Source organism: Pistacia vera, unplaced genomic scaffold (genome assembly GCF_008641045.1).
Source record: "Pistacia vera cultivar Batoury unplaced genomic scaffold, PisVer_v2 Contig106, whole genome shotgun sequence".
NCBI classification, from domain to species: Eukaryota; Viridiplantae; Streptophyta; class Magnoliopsida; order Sapindales; family Anacardiaceae; genus Pistacia; species Pistacia vera.
In genome coordinates, this window is record NW_022195093.1 from 1701082 (window position 1) to 1720095 (window position 19014).

At 35.5% G+C, this 19014-nt stretch overlaps 1 protein-coding gene and 1 pseudogene across 1 annotated transcript; both read right to left on the reverse strand.

Moving 5' to 3' along the window:
- Window positions 1–2133: 2133 nt before the first annotated feature.
- On the reverse strand, window positions 2134–7040 carry LOC116129808. Its single transcript, XM_031415540.1, has 12 exons — window positions 6824–7040; window positions 6507–6711; window positions 6250–6340; window positions 5998–6143; window positions 5344–5398; window positions 4723–4824; window positions 4412–4593; window positions 3739–3773; window positions 3279–3529; window positions 3048–3176; window positions 2226–2304; window positions 2134–2138 (listed from the first exon to the last, which is right to left on the reverse strand). The coding sequence occupies exons 1-12, from the start codon at window positions 7038–7040 to the stop codon at window positions 2134–2136; spliced, it is 1497 nt and encodes a 498-aa protein (XP_031271400.1).
- A 5226-nt stretch (window positions 7041–12266) lies between these two features.
- On the reverse strand, window positions 12267–17527 carry LOC116130359 (annotated as a pseudogene).
- Window positions 17528–19014: the final 1487 nt, after the last annotated feature.

Sequence of the window (19014 nt, forward strand, 5' to 3'; positions counted from 1 at the left end):
AGAATATCAAAACTCAATTTTTTTTTCTTATTTAATTTTTTCTTTCTTTTTCTTGATAAGTAACTTCATAAACTATACCATAAAAAATTGAAATATTACCCTTGTATTAGTATATATACTCAATATCTGAACAAAAGTCTTAAAGTGTTAATATGTATAAGTAGTAGCCAATTAGATTCACAAAAATGTAAAATAAAAAATGCTATTAATCATTGATCTTATTTATATATTTCTAGTAATTGAAGTGTCTGAATCAGTTTACAATGCACATCTTGACTAATCCTTGCACTACTATAGCAATCTACCACCATGGCCCAGATAATAATCATTGATCTTTAATCTATAGGCTAAAAATTTTCATGCTATATACATAAGAAAAGTTTCTATTGATATATAGCTTACTATGAGGTTAATAACTATAAACCCCCTAAGATTATACCTGTACTAAAAACCTTGAAGTATATATAAAGATTAAACCCTTGATAGTTTGATTTTGTTGACTTGTCACTAATTAATTCTTAATGTGTTGACAAAGTAACATTTAATATGGTGGTAAGATATTATGTTACAAACGTGACATTATGCATTAAAAAAGATGAGTAATATTGACGGGTGCGTATGACTTATGTTTTTATCTATATTCCCAACCTATTTTTCAATATTGTTTGGCACGTTGTTCCAATATTAGTCTATTTTTTTAATTCGTTGAGACCCTATAAGTTTATTAATTTCATTAAATACTCCTCAGAAAAAAAGTCTAAAAACTAACAAAAACACCCCACCCACCAATGCCTGCCAGATTTCGGCAACCACTGCCGGTGGTAACGAAATCTATCACAATAGTCACACAGCCACGGAAATAGCCGGTAATGGCCAAAGATCTGCCGTCGTTTAAGCCTTTTCGACCGTCGCAGCCACAACAGTTATAGATCTAACCTTTTCCGACCAGATCTGTGGTGGATCTGGTTGGATCTGTGTCGAACGAAATTTTTCGACCAGATTCCACGGTGGTGGCCAAAATCTGGTATTGCAGGTGGTAGGGGTGTTTTTGTCATTTATGTATTAGGGTATTTAATTAAATTAGTAAACCTAACAGCTTTTCATAAATTTTTAAAGTTTATCTGTAATACTCCCCTATCCAACAATCCAATATTATCCCCAAAATCTATTTAAAATGATAAACCAAACGCACCCGACAATGTATTTATTCTCTCTCTCAGTCACCTTATTTATTTATTTAAAAAAAACAAGAAATCGAAATTGATGGTACCGCGAACCGTACCAAATAATGAATCTGCTCTTATCTTATTGTAAGTTGTCTTTAAGTCTTTTCGACTGATATAATAATTGGTGTAATTATCATTTACCTCCCTTGAATTTTGACCCATTCTGTGACATACCTAGTTTTAAAAATAACAAGAGACCTCCTATAAGGAGGTAAATTTAGCTTTGCTCTAGGGTAACTTGACAAAAAAAACAACTAGAAATTGTACATAGGTTAAATATATCAAGTCATTTGTATATATTCAAATGACAAGATATTATCATAATGCTTCAACTACCAATTTTTCAAGCAATTACAGATAAATGTGTAAATGATATGATATGTCCATTCTATCGAGACGGTATCAAATAAACTGATCTGTTATGAAAATAAGTTCAATATCAAGAGGCCAGATGATCATGCTGAATTGAACATAATGTTTGCAGTGAACAACTAGTGAAATGGTAAATATCGTCTTTCCAAATTGGTTTTTATGAAAATAGTAATTTGGTAATGGATTAAAAGACTCCAACGCCTGCTAGAAATCAAAATGAAACTCTTTTGCACCATTGAATGCGGACTGAGAGAGACTTAATTAATGCATACATATGGCATTTGAAAGACAATAAAAAGATTTGACTAAATTAATTTCTTGCAGTTCTCAGAGTACTAAGCTCAACAATGATTGCATCTAAACCTACAACGACTAAAAATTAGTGTCCAGCAAAACCAAATATGAAAATTGTGCTGAGCACTCAAGAATGCTTGCTAATATTCTAAGCTACTAGAAGTGAATAGATATCTAGTCTCTAAGAGAGCCCTAAGTTACTTCTTTTGTAGCTGCTGCTCAGAACTTCAATAAGTTGAGTTCAACCTATCAAAGTTAGTCAAACATTAATATCAATAAAATATAAGAAGGATGCAAATGTTGATCCATGGGGTTATTAGGAAGAAATTATACCTGTGAAATAAGAACCGATCATCAGCAAAACCATGATGAGAACTATGTATGGTCTTCTATAAACACAGCCGAGGTTGACCTATAGATGAAACATCAAACACTTAATGAAGTATCGTACAGTAACCAATGCTATAGATTAATACAATAAAAAGGCAAATATTAGTGAGGCTGTTTCTCCGTTCACTAAAAGTTTGATGATTTTTAATTTAAATCATCTTCTTACGATACCAAATGCTGTATTGAAAGAACATATCATTGTGCCAGCTAAAGGTATTCAAACTCTTGGAATAATGACTTTACAGAAAGAGAAATGAATAAATTACTTCATGGCTTACAAGACAGAATTACTCTTGAAGATAGTCTATATACCCCTTCTTCATTCAACCAAGCCATTAGATTTAATTCCAACGACGTCTATTTGAACATTATGGTATTAAGTGCAACACTTAACTTATTATCAGAGTGCTCAAGTTGAAGAGAACACACATTAAAAATTAAAGTTGTAGATGTGAAACTTGAATGCTCATGGATGGTTTGATTGATGATAGCAGTGAACCAAGTATGGTCTTATACACTTACCAAAAACACACAAATAGATTTATTTTGTGTTGAAAATATATATAGGATCCCAACTTTTGAAATGTATTTTACAATTTATGCATCCAATTCATTAAGAATCACAATTTACAGCACTCAATCTTTTGAATTCGTGAATCAACAAGTTTAATGTTATAGAAACCAAGTATGCCCATTTTCTGATAAATATAAGCAGGTATACCTATGTGTACATGAATGTAAAGCTACCAATGAATGAAGATTTACCTGGCAACAAGGTTGGAACTGATTCAGTTTTAAGTCCAAATCAAAAGGGTACAGCGGGTCATAGTGTGGATCCCCAACATTCATAGGAAGTTGATCAACGGTTTTAAACCAAGTTCTTGGAAGCTTCCACTAAATCCAAAGTCCATAGAGGACATCAGTCACACCTTGGCCTTCAGTGCCGGTAACCATGCTGCAACTAAGGCATCAATGGAGGACATATGGTTCGATTACTATAGGTCTCCCAGAAATTATGATAACCACACACTTAACAGCTCCACAGACATTTTTAATGATTTGGGCCAGATTCAACATTGTGAGGGTCATGCTGTCCCCTGCAGTCTCGGCATAAGGGGCCTCACCAACAGCAACAATGGCATAATCAAATTTGTTGGACTTAACAAACTCGGCATCCGGAGTCCCACGGTAGACAACTTCTGTGCTTGGGTCTACAGCAGACCTTATGGCACTAAGGATGGTGGTCCCTAGAAATGGAAAAGAACTTCATCAAAATCATTGTTACAGTTATATCCTGCAACTGGTTATGATCATGGAAATACGTACAAAGGATACTCGGTCTTAGCAAAGAATTCACTACAAAACACACAGGTAAGACATAATAAACCAAGACAATACTCAAGCAAAAGCCGTAATAGGATAAGTCATCTGCGTCTGGAACACATGTAACACAAACCTTCTATTGTAATGGCCTGAATTTCAGGTGCCTGCCTGGATTAGATAGCAAAGACCAACTAATGGGATAAGCTATAAACTACACCTCTTTTCAGCCATTTAAAATTAGTAATCAGATGCAGAAAAAATAATATAAAAATATGCAGTCACTAGTAAAACATGTAGTTTAGCTCGGCTTAACATCAACAAATTCTGCAACAGAACCTTAATGGGATAAGTAAATAAATCCTCTATCATGTTTCTAGTCAAAAAACAAAAGACAGAAGCCAAACATGAATCATAAGAGTGATATTTTACTAATATCTCATACAGTGCAAAGGAAGACATACCCCTTGTCAGGTTCCCGCTAAATCCTTGCCAGTTAATTGCCACCACCACATTGATAACCCAATTATCAGCATGACTACCAGCGACTAGGATCTTGGAGCTTTTCTGGGAAGTGGTAGTACTGGATTGCTTTCATTTTTCCCATTCTTCAGCAACACAAGTGATTTCCTCACAGCTTCCCTTGCTAAGTCACGATGTGCCTGGTTATGTAACAAAAACATTTTAAAATTAATATGTAATGGGACTCTAGATAGAGAATAAATGCAATTTCACACATCTATTTTCATAACTTGCAATTGAAAAACCAGTTTGAAATTAGGAATCTTGTTAAAATTAGACTAAATAACTGGCTTCCAAGCTCATTCACAAGGCTGAGATCAGCCAAAGGGTTATCAAAGAGACCCATGGTGAACTTGACTAGCAAAATCCTCCCTACAGCATCATCAATACGATCCATTGAGATTACATTGCTCTTGACAAGGCTAGTAAGATCATCAATGAACTCAGTATGGTTCAAGGGGAGCATGACCTGTAAAAACAGAGAGAATTTTAAATTCATTTACTTGTCATCAGTTGCATCTGTACATTGATGACTGTACAGAACAGTTATCATTAATTCAGTGCCGGATGAGATTAGTCCCTGAAGTGAGCCACTAACCATGTCAATCCCAGCTGAACACCTGCTAGGACAGAGTAAGTGTAGTTTGCATGTGGTGGTGAGGTGATTCATCAATCCCCTCCCAATCTGAGATACAAAACCCTGAAAATTAATTCAATACATCAAATGCAGTAGCATGAAATATTTTACTTGTGTTTACATAAAACTACAGTTGCAGAAAAAGACTCAAACAGGCCAGTATAAGGTCCTTAAAAGCACTTCAGAAAAGAAAAGTCCAAGCAAATGAGTAATATCATATTTAATTTTTTCATGAAACTTTAGAACTATGTCAAGTAGGACTAGAATGAAATAAGGATAAGCAGGTAAAAACGACTGTGTATATAAACTAAAGGTAACACATTGGGGACAATGTAGGAGATATCAAAATACAATGGTTTGAGTATACGCAGCAAGGAATACGAATGTGAGAGTAGGTGAAAATTTTGAATCAAATTTAGGGATATGGTCAAAGCATGGAGGCAATAAGAAAATTCATGATTGCAAATCTACATTTAAACAATGCAGCCACATCTGGTGTGCGATCACGGTGAGGATGATAAAAGCAAGGTGAACTTACTTTAAACTTGAGGGTGTTCTTCAGGAAACCTGTAACTAACTCACGGTTTGAGCATTTTTATCCATTCCAGCTGGAATAGGACCATGATTGTTGAAACACCTTTAATAATCGAATCAGAATAAGCAGGCATGTGGATGCTCAGCAATTCATGCAAGTCAATCTCAGTGTTGTTCTCATTGATGCCCTTGGTTGCCCACCATCACCCACAAAGTGCTTAGGCAGGCTGCAACCTTGTCCCTATAAAAAAATTTCATTAACCAAAGGATACAATGAAGAACACAAGCTAACAAGTGAAAAACACCATATAGTATAGACATTTCAGCTGCTGAAAACTTTCTTTTTTAGATGAAAACTTTAAGAGTGATGAGATATTATACTATCCATGATAACCAACGAAGCAAATAAAAAATGCACCGTTAGATGGCTGAGAGAGATGACAGAAGCAATAAATTTCACCATATCAGAGTCTTGGGATGTAAACCATTTTAAAGCTTATGTTATTTGGAAAACCACAGCAGAATAAGAAATGTAAAAGCTCGACTTGGCAAGCTTATTGATATAAATTTAATCCATCAAAATAATAACGCCAAAGCAAGAATGAGATATGCCAATAATATGTATAAAATATTAAAAAAAAAAAAAACCAACAGCAAATATTATCCTATAAAGTATTTGTTTGACTTTGATGGAGTTCTTACTTTCCACCCACATATGGAACTCCTTTTCGAGAATCAGAAGGAATATCTCCTTGTAATCCAAGTATAATCTCTGTCATTGATTGCACAACTTTGTGATCCTCACTGTAGCTTTCATAACACCGACCCCATCTTGGATCTCTACAAACCTATGAAAAAGAAGTGACATCAATTACACAGTCCATACATCCAACTTAATAATGCAGTGATGAAATCATCTGATTTTAATCAACTGATCTATGGCATATCTTTTACCGCAATGCAAGGCGCAAAAACATAAGGAATCCCTGTAGCTCTACTCTCGGCAGCAGTTGCAGCCCCAATCCTCTTCACCAAATCAGGATCCCTGCATTTCAAGGGAGCTTCCAGTCAGATTTTCTTCATCAATCATCAATTTAGAACTATAATCCCATCATCATCATGTTCAACCCAGACACATTTACAGAACAAACATCACATCACCTCAACATACCCATTAAAAATTTGCTCAATTTACAGATAAAGATACTTGCCTGGTAGCTCCAAGGCCAACATTATGAGGAAAAATAGTAGCATTATAAACATTGTTGTGGCCATGAACGGCATCAATGCCATAGATCATTGGGATCCCCAAACGACTAGCCAAAGACCCTTTTTGAAAATCGTTAACCATATTGACCCAATCTTCAGCACTCGCCTGAGGAAGCGGCGTACTCCCTCCACCACTCAACACACTCCCTACACAAAACAAAGATTGCTCATTTCCATAAACCATCAAAACTCAACAAAAATGCCTTAAAAAAATAAACTTCCTTCCAAAAAGCTCAAGCTATCAATGAAGGTTACTCACCAATGGAGTAATCCTTCATTATCTCGGCAGTGGCAGCAGTCCGATCAATCTGAACCATCTGACCAATCTTCTCTTCCAGTGTCATTCTACTCATCAAGTCTTTAACCCGAGCAGCCACCGGCTGCTTCGCGTCCTTGTACGTCACATACTCCGAACTCACGGAGGTTATTAAGAACAAAAGCAATAAGAAGCATAACGGAAGCCGAGACAAAAGCATGGTGAATGAGGCACCAAAAGGGAGATGATAAAGTGACAACTATGGCGATACGATTAATACAATAAAAAGGCAAATATTAGTGAGGCTGTTTCTCCGTTCACTAAAAGTTTGATGATTTTAATTTAAATCATTCTTCTTACGATACCAAATGCTGTATTAAAGAACATATCATTGTGCCAGCTAAAGGATATTCAAACTCTTGGAATAATGACTTTACAGAAAGAGAAGAATAAATTCATTCATGGCTTACAAGTACAGAATTACTTCTTGAGATATTCTATATACCACTTTCTTCATTCAACCAAGCCATTAGATTTAATTCCAACACAGTCTATTTGACATATGGTATTAAGTGCAACACTTAACTTTATTATCAGAGTGCTCAAGTTGAGAGAACACATTAAAAATTATTTAAGTTGTAGATGTGAAACTTGATGCTCATGGATGGTTTGATTGATGATAGCATGAACCAAGTATGGTCTTATACACTTACCAAAATACTCACAAATATATTATTTTGTGTTGAAAATATATATGGATCCCAACTTTTGAAATGTATTTTAACATTTATGCATCCAATTCATTAATCATCACATTTACATGCACTCAATCTTTTGAAAATCGTGAATCTAACAAGTTTAATGTTATAGAAACCAAAGTATGCCCATTGTCTGTATAAATATAGCAGGTAGATACCTATGTGTACATGAATGTAAAGCCTACCAATGTGAAGATTTCCCTGGCAACAAGGGTTGGAAGATTCAGTTTTAAGTCAACAAATCAAAGGTACAGCGGGTCATATGTGTGATCCCCAACATTCATAGGAAGTTGATCAACGGTTTTAAACCAAGTTCTTGGAAGCTTTCCACTAAATCCAAAGTCCCATAGAGGACTCAGTCACACCCTTGGCCTTCAGTGCCCGGTAACCATGCTGCAACTAAGGCATCAATGGAGAAACATATGGTTCGATTACTATAGGTCTCCCAGAAATTATGATAACCCACACACTTAACAGCTCCACAGACATTTTTAATGACATTTGGGCCAGATTCCAACATTGTGGGGTCATGCTGTCCCCTGCAGTCTCGCATAAGGGGCCTCACCAACAGCAACAATGGCATAATCAAATTTGTTGGACTTAACAAACTCGGCATCCGGAGTCTCACGGTAGACAACTTCTGTGCTTGGTCTACAGCGACCTTATGGCACTAGGATGTGGTCCCTAGAAATGGAAAAGAACTTCATCAAAATCATTGTTACAGTTATATCCTGCAACTGTTTATGATCATGGAAAACGTACAAAGGATACTCGAGTCTTTAGCAAAGAATTCATACAAAACACATCAGGTAGACTAAAAACCAAGCAATACCAAGCAAAAGCCGTAATAGGATAAGTCATCTGCGTCGTGAATACACATCTACAACCACCTTCTATTGATGGCCTGATTTTCAGGTGCCTGCCTGGATTAGATAGCAAAGACCAACTAATGGAAGCATAAACTACACTCTTTTCAGCCATTTAAAATTAGTAATCAAGATGCAGAAAAAATATATAAAAATATGCAGTTCACTAGTAAACATGTAGTTTAGCTCGGCTTAACATCAACAATATTCTGCCAACAGAACCCTTAATGGGATAAGTAAAAAATCTCTCATCATGTTTCTAGTCAAAGAACAAAAGACAGAAGTTCCAAACATGAATCATAAGTGAGATATTTTTACTAAATATCTCATACAGTGCAAGGAAGCATACCCCTTGTCAGTTGTTCCCGCTAAATCCTTGCCAGTTAATTGTCCACCCACCACATTGAACCCAAATTATCAGCATGACTACCAGCGACTAGGATCTTTGGAGCTTTCTTGGAAGTGGTAGTACTGGATTGCTTTCATTTTTCCCATTCTTCAGCAACACAAGTGTTTCCTCACAGCTTCCCTTGCTAAGTCCGATGTGCCTGGTTATGTACAAAACATTTTAAAATTAATAGTATGGGACTCAGATAGAGAATAAATGCAATTTCACACATCTATTTTCATCAACTTGCAATTGAAAAACCAGTTTGAAATTTAGGAATCTTGCTTAAATTAGCTAAATAACCTGGCTTCCAAGCTCATTCACAAGGCTAGATCAGCCAAAGGGTTATCAAAGAGACCCATGGTGAACTTGACTAGCAAAATCCTCCCTACAGCATCATCAATACGATCCATTGAGATTACATTGCTCTTGACAAGGCTAGTAAGATCATCAATGAACTCAGTATGGTTCAGGGGACATGACCTGTAAAACGAAGAATTTTAAATTCATTTACTTGTCATCAGGTTTGCATCTGTACATTGATGACTGTACAGAACAGTTATCATTAATTCAGTGCCGGATGAGAGTAGTCCATGAAGTGAGCCACTAACCATGTCAATCCCAGCTTGAACACGCTAGGACAGAGTAAGTGTAGTTTGCATGTGGTGGTGAGGTGATTCTATCACCCCCTCCCAATCTGAATAACAAACCCTGAAAATTAATTCAATACATCAAATGCAGTTCATGAAATTTTACTTGTGTTTACATAAATACTACAGTTGCAGAAAAAGACTCCAAACAGCCAGTATAAGGTCCTTAAAAGCACTTCGAAAAGAAAATTCCAAGCAAATGAGTAATATCATATTTAATTTTTCATGAAAACTTTAGAGACTTTATGTCAGTAGGACTAGAATGAAATAGGAATATGCAGCGGTAAAAACGACTGTGTATATCAACTAAAGGCTACACCATTTGGGGACAATGTAGGAGAAATCAACTACAATGGTTTGAGTATACGCAGCAAGATACATGTGAGAGTAGGTAAAATTTTGAATCAAATTTAGGGAATGGTCAAAGCATGGAGGCAATAAGAAAATTCATGTTGCCAAATCTACATTTAAACAATGCAGCCACATCTTGGTTGTGCGATCACGGTGAGGATGATAAAAGCAAGGTGAACTTACTTTAAACTTGAGGGTGTTCTTCAGGAACCGTAACTAACTCACGTTTGCATGCATTTTTATCCCATCCAGCTGGAATAGGAACCATGATTGTTGACACCTTTAATAATCATCAGAATAAGCAGGCATGTGGATGCTCAGCAATTCATGCAAGTCAATCTCAGTGTTGTTCTCATTGATGCCCTTGGTTGTCCCACCATCCCCCACAAGTGCTAGCGCAGGCTGCAACCTTGTCCCTATAAAAAATTAAACATGCCTAAGAATCTCTTCTTTGCTGCCAAAATGTCACCATTAAATATATGTTAAAGAATATCAAAACTCAAAAATTTTTTTCTTATTTAATTTTTTTTTCTTTCTTTTTTCTTGATAAGTAACTTCATAAGTATACCATAAAAAATTGAAATATTACCCTTGTAATTAGTATATATACTCAATATCTGGAACAAAAGTCTTAAAGTGTTAATATGTATAAGTTAGTAGCCAATTAGATTCACAAAAATGTAAAATAAAAAATAGCTATGAATCATTGATCTTATTTATTTATTTATTTCTAGTAATTGAAGTGTCTGAATCAGTTTACAATGCACATCTTGACTAATCCTTAGCACTATCCTATAGCAATCTACCACCATGGCCCAGATAATAATCATTGATCTTTAATCTATAGGCTAAAAATTTTCATGCTATATACATAAGAAAAGTTTCTATTGATATATAGCTTACATATGAGGTTAATAACTATAAACCCCCTAAGATATATACCTGTACTAAAAACCCTTGAAGTATATATAATAGCATTAAACCCCTTGATATTTATGATTTTGTTGATTTGTCACTAATTAATTCTTATATGTGTTGACAAAGTAACATTTAATATTGGTGGTAAGATATTTTATGTTACAAATGTGACATTATGCATTAAAAAAGATGAGTAATATTGACGGGTGCGTATGACTTATTGTTTTTATCTATATTCCCAACCTTATTTTTCAAATATTGTTTGGCACGTTGTTTCCAAAATATTAGTCTATTTTTTTAATTACGTTGAGACCCTATAAGTTTATTAATTTCATTAAATACTCCTCAGAAAAAAAGTCTAAAAACTAACAAAAACACTCCCACCCACCAATGCCTGCCAGATTTCGGCAACCACTGCCGGTGGTAACCGAAATCTATCACAATAGTCACACAGCCACCGGAAATAGCCGGTAATGGCCAAAGATCTGCCGTCGTTTAAGCCTTTTCCGACCGTCGCAGCCACAACAGTTCATAGATCTAACCTTTTCCGACCAGATCTGTGGTGGATCTGGTTGGATCTGTGTCGTAACGAAATTTTTCGACCAGATTCCAACGGTGGTGGCCAAAATCTGGTATTGCAGGTGGTAGGGGTGTTTTTGTCATTTTATGTATTAGGGTATTTAATTAAATTAGTAAACCTAACAGCTTTTTCATAAATTTTTAAAGTTTATCTCGTAATACTCCCTTATCCAACAATCCAATATTATCCCCAAAATCCTATTTAAAATGATAAACCAAACGCACCCGACAATGTATTTATTCTCTCTCTCAGTCACCTTATTTATTTTTATTTAAAAAAAAACAAGAAATCGAATAATTGATGGTACCGCGAACCGTACCAAATAATGAATCTGCTCTTATCTTATTGTAAGTTGTCTTTAAGTCTTTTCGACTGACTATAATAATTGGTGTAATTATCATTTACCTCCCTTGAATTTTGACACATTCTGTGGACATACCTAGTTTTAAAAATAAACAGAGACCTCCCCTATAAGGGAGATTAAATTCTGGACTTTGCTCTAGGGTAACTTGACAAAAAAAACAACTATGAAATTGTACATAGGTTAAATATATCAAGTCATTTGTATATATTCAAATGACAAGATATTATCATATATGCATTCAACTACCAATTTTTCAAGCAATTACAGATAAATGTGTAAATGATATGATATGTCCATTCTATCGAGACGGTATCAAATAAACTGATCTGTTATGAAAATAAGTTCAATAATCAAGAGGCCAGATGATCATGCTGAATTGAACATAATGTTTGCAGTGAACAACTAGTGAAATGGTAAATATCGTCTTTCCAAAATTGGTTTTTATGAAAATAGTAATTTGGTAATGGATTAAAAGACTCCAACGCCTGCTAGAAATCAAAATGAAACTCTTTTGCACCATTGAATGCGGACTGAGAGAGACTTAATTAATGCATACATATGGCATTTGAAAGACAATAAAAAGATTTGACTAAATTAATTTTCTTGCAGTTCTCAAGAGTACTAAGCTCAACAATGATTGCATCTAAACCTACCAACGACTAAAAATTAGTGTCACAGCAAAACCAAATATGAAAATTGTGCTGAGCACTCAAGAATGCTTGCTAATATTCCTAAGCTACTAGAAGTGAATAGATATCTAGTCTCTAAGAGAGCCCCTAAAGTTACTTCTTTTGTAGCCTGCTGCTCAGAACTTCAATAAGTTGAGTTCAACCTATCAAAGTTAGTCAAACATTAATATCAATCAAACTATAAGAAGGATGCAAATGTTGATCCATGGGGTTATTCAGGAAGAAATTATACCTGTGAAATAAGAACCGATCATCAGCAAAACCATGATGAGAACTATGTATGGTCTTCTATCAACACCAGCCGAGGTTGACCTATAGACGACAACATCAAACACTTAATGAATTATCTGTACAAGTAACCAACTTGCTATAGATTAATACAATAAAAAGGCAAATATTAGTAAGGCTGTTTCTCGGTTCACTAAAAGTTTGATGATTTTTAATTTAAATCATTCTTCTTACGATACCAAATGCTGTATTGAAAGAACATATCATTGTGCCAGCTAAAGGATATTCAAACTCTTGGAATAATGAGTTTACAGAAAGAGAAATGAATAAATTCATTCATGGCTTACAAGTACAGAATTACTTCTTGAAGATAGTCTATATACCACTTTCTTCATCCAACCAAACTATTATATTTAATTCCAACGACAGTCTATTTGAACATTATGGTATTAAGTGCAACACTTAACTTTATTATCAGAGTGCTCAAGTTGAAGAGAAACACATTAAAAATTATTTAAGTTGTAGATGTGAAACTTGAATGCTCATGGATGGTTTGATTGATGATAGGAGTGAACCAAGTATGGTCTTATACACTTACCAAAAATACATCACAAATAGATTTATTTTTGTGTTGAAAATATATATATGGATCCCAACTTTTGAAATGTATTTTAACATTTATGCATCCAATTCATTAAGAATCACAATTTACATGCACTCAATCTTTTGAAAATTCGTGAATCTAACAAGTTTAATGTTATAGAAACCAAAGTATGGCCATTGTCTGTATAAATATAAGCAGGTAGATACCTATGTGTACATGAATGTAAAAGCCTACCAATGAATGAAGATTTACCTGGCAACAAGGGTTGGAACTGATTCAGTTTTAAGTCCAAAATCAAAAGGGTACAGTGGGTCATAGTGTGGATCCCCAACATTCATAGGAAGTTGATCAACGGTTTTAAACCAAGTTCTTGGAAGCTTTCCACTAAATCCAAAGTCCCCATAGAGGACATCAGTCACACCTTGGCCTTCAGTGCCCGGTAACCATGCTGCAACTAAGGCATCAATGGAGGAAACATATGGTTCGATTACTATAGGTCTCCCAGAAATTATGATAACCACACACTTAACAGCTTCACAGACATTTTTAATGGCATTTGGGCCAGATTCCAACATTGTGAGGGTCATGCTGTCCCCTGCAGTCTCGGCATAAGGGGCCTCACCAACAGCAACAATGGCATAATCAAATTTGTTGGACTTAACAAACTCGGCATCCGGAGTCTCACGGTAGACAACTTCTGTGCTTGGGTCTACAGCAGACCTTATGGCACTAAGGATGGTGGTCCCTAGAAATGGAAAAGAACTTCATCAAAATCATTGTTACAGTTATATCCTGCAACTGGTTATGATCATGGAAATATGTACAAAGGATACTCGAGTCTTTAGCAAAGAAGACAGTATAAAACACATCAGGGAAGACATAATAAACCAAGACAATACTCAAGCAAAAGCCGTAATAGGATAAGTCATCTGCGTCTGGAATACACATGCTAACACAAACCTTCTATTGTAATGGCCTGAATTTTCAGGTGCCTGCCTGGATTAGATAGCAAAGACCAACTAATGGGATAAGCTATAAACTACACCTCTTTTCAGCCATTTAAAATTAGTAATCAAGATGCAGAAAAAATAATATAAAAATATGCAGTTCACTAGTAAAACATGTAGTTTAGCTCGGCTTAACATCAACAATATTCTGCCAACAGAACCCTTAATGGGATAAGTAAATAAATCTCTCATCATGTTTCTAGTCAAAGAACAAAAGACAGAAGTTCCAAACATGAATCATAAGAGTGAGATATTTTACTAAATATCTCATACAGTGCAAAGGAAGACATACCCCTTGTCAGGTTGTTCCCGCTAAATCCTTGCCAGTTAATTGTCCACCCACCACATTGATAACCCAAATTATCAGCATGACTACCAGCGACTAGGATCTTTGGAGCTTTCTTGGGAAGTGGTAGTACTGGATTGCTTTCATTTTTCCCATTCTTCAGCAACACAAGTGATTTCCTCACAGCTTCCCTTGCTAAGTCACGATGTGCCTGGTTATGTAACAAAAACATTTTAAAATTAATATGTAATGGGACTCTAGATAGAGAATAAATGCAATTTCACACATCTATTTTCATCAACTTGCAATTGAAAAACCAGTTTGAAATTTAGGAATCTTGCTTAAAATTAGACTAAATAACCTGGCTTCCAAGCTCATTCACAAGGCTGAGATCAGCCAAAGGGTTATCAAAGAGACCCATGGTGAACTTGACTAGCAAAATCCTCCCTACAGCATCATCAATACGATCCATTGAGATTACATTGCTCTTGACAAGGCTAGTAAGATCATCAATGAACTCAGTATGGTTGAAGGGGAGCATGACCTGTAAAACAAGAGAGAATTTTAAATTCATTTACTTGTCATCGGGTTTGCATCTGTACGTTGATGACTGTACAGAACAGTTATCATTAATTCAGTGCCGGATGAGATTAGTCCATGAAGTGAGCCACTAACCATGTCAATCCCAGCTTGAACACCTGCTAGGACAGAGTAAGTGTAGTTTGCATGTGGTGGTGAGGTGATTCTATCAATCCCCTCCCAATCTGAGATAACAAAACCCTGAAAATTAATTCAATACATCAAATGCAGTTAGCATGAAATATTTTACTTGTTTTTACATAAATACTACAGTTGCAGAAAAAGACTCCAAACAGGCCAGTATAAGGTCCTTAAAAGCACTTCAGAAAAGAAAAGTCCAAGCAAATGATTAATATCATATTTAATTTTTTCATGAAAACTTTAGATACTTTATGTCAAGTAGGACTAGAATGAAATAAAGGAATATGCAGCAGGTAAAAACGACTGTGTATATCAACTAAAGGCTACACCATTTGGGGACAATGTAGGAGATATCAATACAATGGTTTGAGTATACGCAGCAAGGAATACGAATGTGAGAGTAGGTGAAAATTTTGAATCAAATTTAGGGATATGGTCAAAGCATGGAGGCAATAAGAAAATTCATGATTGCAAATCTACATTTAAACAATGCAGCCACATCTGGTGTGCGATCACGGTGAGGATGATAAAAGCAAGGTGAACTTACTTTAAACTTGAGGGTGTCTTCAGGAAACCTGTAACTAACTCACGGTTTGCAGCATTTTTATCCATTCCAGCTGGAATAGGAACCATGATTGTTGAAACACCTTTAATAATCGAATCAGAATAAGCAGGCATGTGGATGCTCAGCAATTCATGCAAGTCAATCTCAGTGTTGTTCTCATTGATGCCCTTGGTTGCCCACCATCACCCACAAAGTGCTTAGGCAGGCTGCAACCTTGTCCCTATAAAAAAATTTCAATTAACCAAAGGATACAATGAGAAACACAAGCTAACAAGTGAAAAACACCATTAAGTATAGACATTAGCTGCTGAAAACTTTCTTTTTAGATGAAAACTTTAAGAGTGATGAGATATTATACTATCCATGATAACCAACGAAGCAAATAAAAATGCACCTAGATGGTGAGAGAGATGACAGAAGCATAAATTTCACCATATCAGAGTCTTGGGATGTAAACCATTTTAAAGCTTATGTTATTTGGAAAACACAGCAGAATAAGAAATGTAAAAGCTCGACTTGGCAAGTTATTGATATAAAATTAATCCATCAAAATAATAACGCCAAAGCAAGAATGAGATATGCCAATAATATGTATAAAATATAAAAAAAAAAAAACCAACAGCAAATATTATCCTATAAGTATTTGTTTGACTTTGATGGAGTTCTTACTTTCCACCCACATATGGAACTCCTTTTCGAGAATCAGAAGGAATATCTCCTTGTAATCCAAGTATAATCTCTGTCATTGATTGCACAACTTTGTGATCCTCACTGTAGCTTTCATAACACCGACCCCATCTTGGATCTCTACAAACCTATGAAAAAGAAGTGACTCAATTACACAGTCCATACATCCAACTTATAATGCGGTGTGAAATCATCTGATTTAATAACTGATCTACGGCATATCTCTTACCGCAATGCAAGGCGCAAAACATAAGGAATCCCTGTAGCTCTACTCTCGGCAGCAGTTGCAGCCCCAATCCTCTTCACCAAATCAGGATCCTGCATTTCAGGGAGCTTCAGTCAGATTTTCTTCATCAATCATCAATTTTGAACTTAATCCCATCATCATCATGTTCAACCCAGACAATTTACAGAACAAACATCACATCACCTCAACATACCCATTAAAAATTTGCTCAATTTACAGATAAAGATACTTGCCTGGTAGCTCCAAGGCCAACATTATGAGGAAAAATAGTAGCATTATAAACATTGTTGTGGCCATGAACGGCATCAATGCCATAGATCATTGGGATCCCCAAACGACTAGCCAAAGACCCTTTTTGAAAATCGTTAACCATATTGACCCAATCTTCAGCACTCGCCTGAGGAAGCGGCGTACTCCCTCCACCACTCAGCACACTCCCTACACAAAGCAAAGATTGCTCATTTCCATAAACCATCAAAACTCAACAAAAATGCCTTAAAAAAATAAACTTCCTTCCAAAAAGCTCAAGCTATCAATGAAGGTTACTCACCAATGGAGTAATCCTTCATTATCTCGGCAGTGGCAGCAGTCCGATCAATCTGAACCATCTGACCAATCTTCTCTTCCAGTGTCATTCTACTCATCAAGTCTTTAACCCGAGCAGCCACCGGCTGCTTCGCGTCCTTGTACGTCACATACTCCGAACTCACGGAGGTTATTAAGAACAAAAGCAATAAGAAGCATAACGGAAGCCGAGACAAAAGCATGGTGAATGAGGCACCAAAAGGGAGATGATAAAGTGGGTATTTGAGGTGAAAATGAGAGTGAAATGAGGAGGGAGAAGTAGAGAGTGGTGGGTTAAAAAAGGTGTACTGGAGGACTGGGCGGTTTCTTTTTCCCTGCGTTTTGAAAGAGAACGTGGTGATGGGTAAATGGTGGAATGATTTTAGAAGTGTTTGTTACAGTGAGTGGCTGCGTGCATTTGGAGAGAGTTTTAGGATGTAGTGGAGACCATGTTGATTGATTGTTCATCATCTCTGGACTTGCCTGTCAACCGCCCCTTTTTTTGACTCCGTTATTTGGTGACTGTAATTTCTACAATTAGAGGTTTTCTCTTCTTTTATTATTATTATTATTTTTTTTACCAAATGACTATTAAAAATTAGACGATGAATTGATGATAGTATTTCCTTAGATGCATCCAAAAAAAAATTAGTCGATCGATGATAGTTAGACCGACAGTCTCCTCCCACCAAATTGAAGTTTGTTTGCCTAAATGTACCCATTAAGTATTAATCATGTGATCAAATCAATAGTTTACTTCCATAAGGTTGAGGTTCTTATGAAATTAACTATCTCGGACGATCGAGTGGTTCTATATGGACTATTGAGTATATTATTTAAGAAGTCCTGAGTTCGAATCTCTCTTTGAATGTTAATAGGGATAGCCATTAAAACTCTTATCTAATAGATAATTTTAGAGTTCTGAGAGATTAGTTGAAGTGTGCGTAAACTGGTTCAAATACCCTCGGTCATAAAAAAAAAAAAATGTTCTTATGAAATTGAGGTTCGTGTGTTTAATGTACCCGTTACAGATTAATCAAATAATAAGACCTATAGTTTATTTCTATGAAGTTGAGGTTTGTGTGTTTAGATGTACCCATTAAGATTTTTTATACCTATAATTTACTCTCCTAAAGTTGGAAATTCGAGTGTTTAGATAAACTCATTAAAGATTTAATCGAGCGACCAAATCTGTGATATATTCTCACAAAATTAGGATTTCAATCTTGTCTCTTAAACACTTGCATAATAGAAAGTAAGCTTTTTAAAAATAGTTGGATTCCCACTTCTCTCCCTTCTAGCTTGTAGAACACTAGCCTTAGGTCCTCAAATATGAACGTGAAGTAACAAAAGTTTCTCATGAATTCTTTTTTCTTTTTAATATGATTTTTGTAGAAAGTTGAAAAAATAGACGAGGAAGATTACTTGAAAAGTTGGGTTGTCTTACATAGAATATGTGCTGTCATAGTATCACGCATGTACATGTCCAGCTTTTGAGAGATTTAATTATTGGTTGGTAGAAAATTTGACTTCAATAATTCAATATAATTTAAATTAGAGTAAAAGACTTTTTCCTACCTAAGGTTTGCCTTAACAATACTTTCGTTTCAAAATACCATTTTTTCACATAAAGTTTTTATTTCATTATTATCCAAAGTTGATTTCGACCACAAAAATTTTATCTATCACCACCATTTGAATCTTCAATTTCCTCTCTACAAA

Bases quoted from the DNA above. Each gene is read 5' to 3' on its own strand.
- LOC116129808 (XM_031415540.1), bottom strand. From the start codon at position 7,040: ATGCTTTTGTCTCGGCTTCCGTTATGCTTCTTATTGCTTTTGTTCTTA. The intron at 6,712-6,823 runs GTGAGTAACCTT...TGTTTTGTGTAG, and splicing joins AATGAAGGATTACTCCATTG to GGAGTGTGTTGAGTGGTGGA. The intron at 3,177-3,278 runs GTAATCGAACCA...CTTTGGATTTAG, and splicing joins TAATTTCTGGGAGACCTATA to TGGAAGCTTCCAAGAACTTG.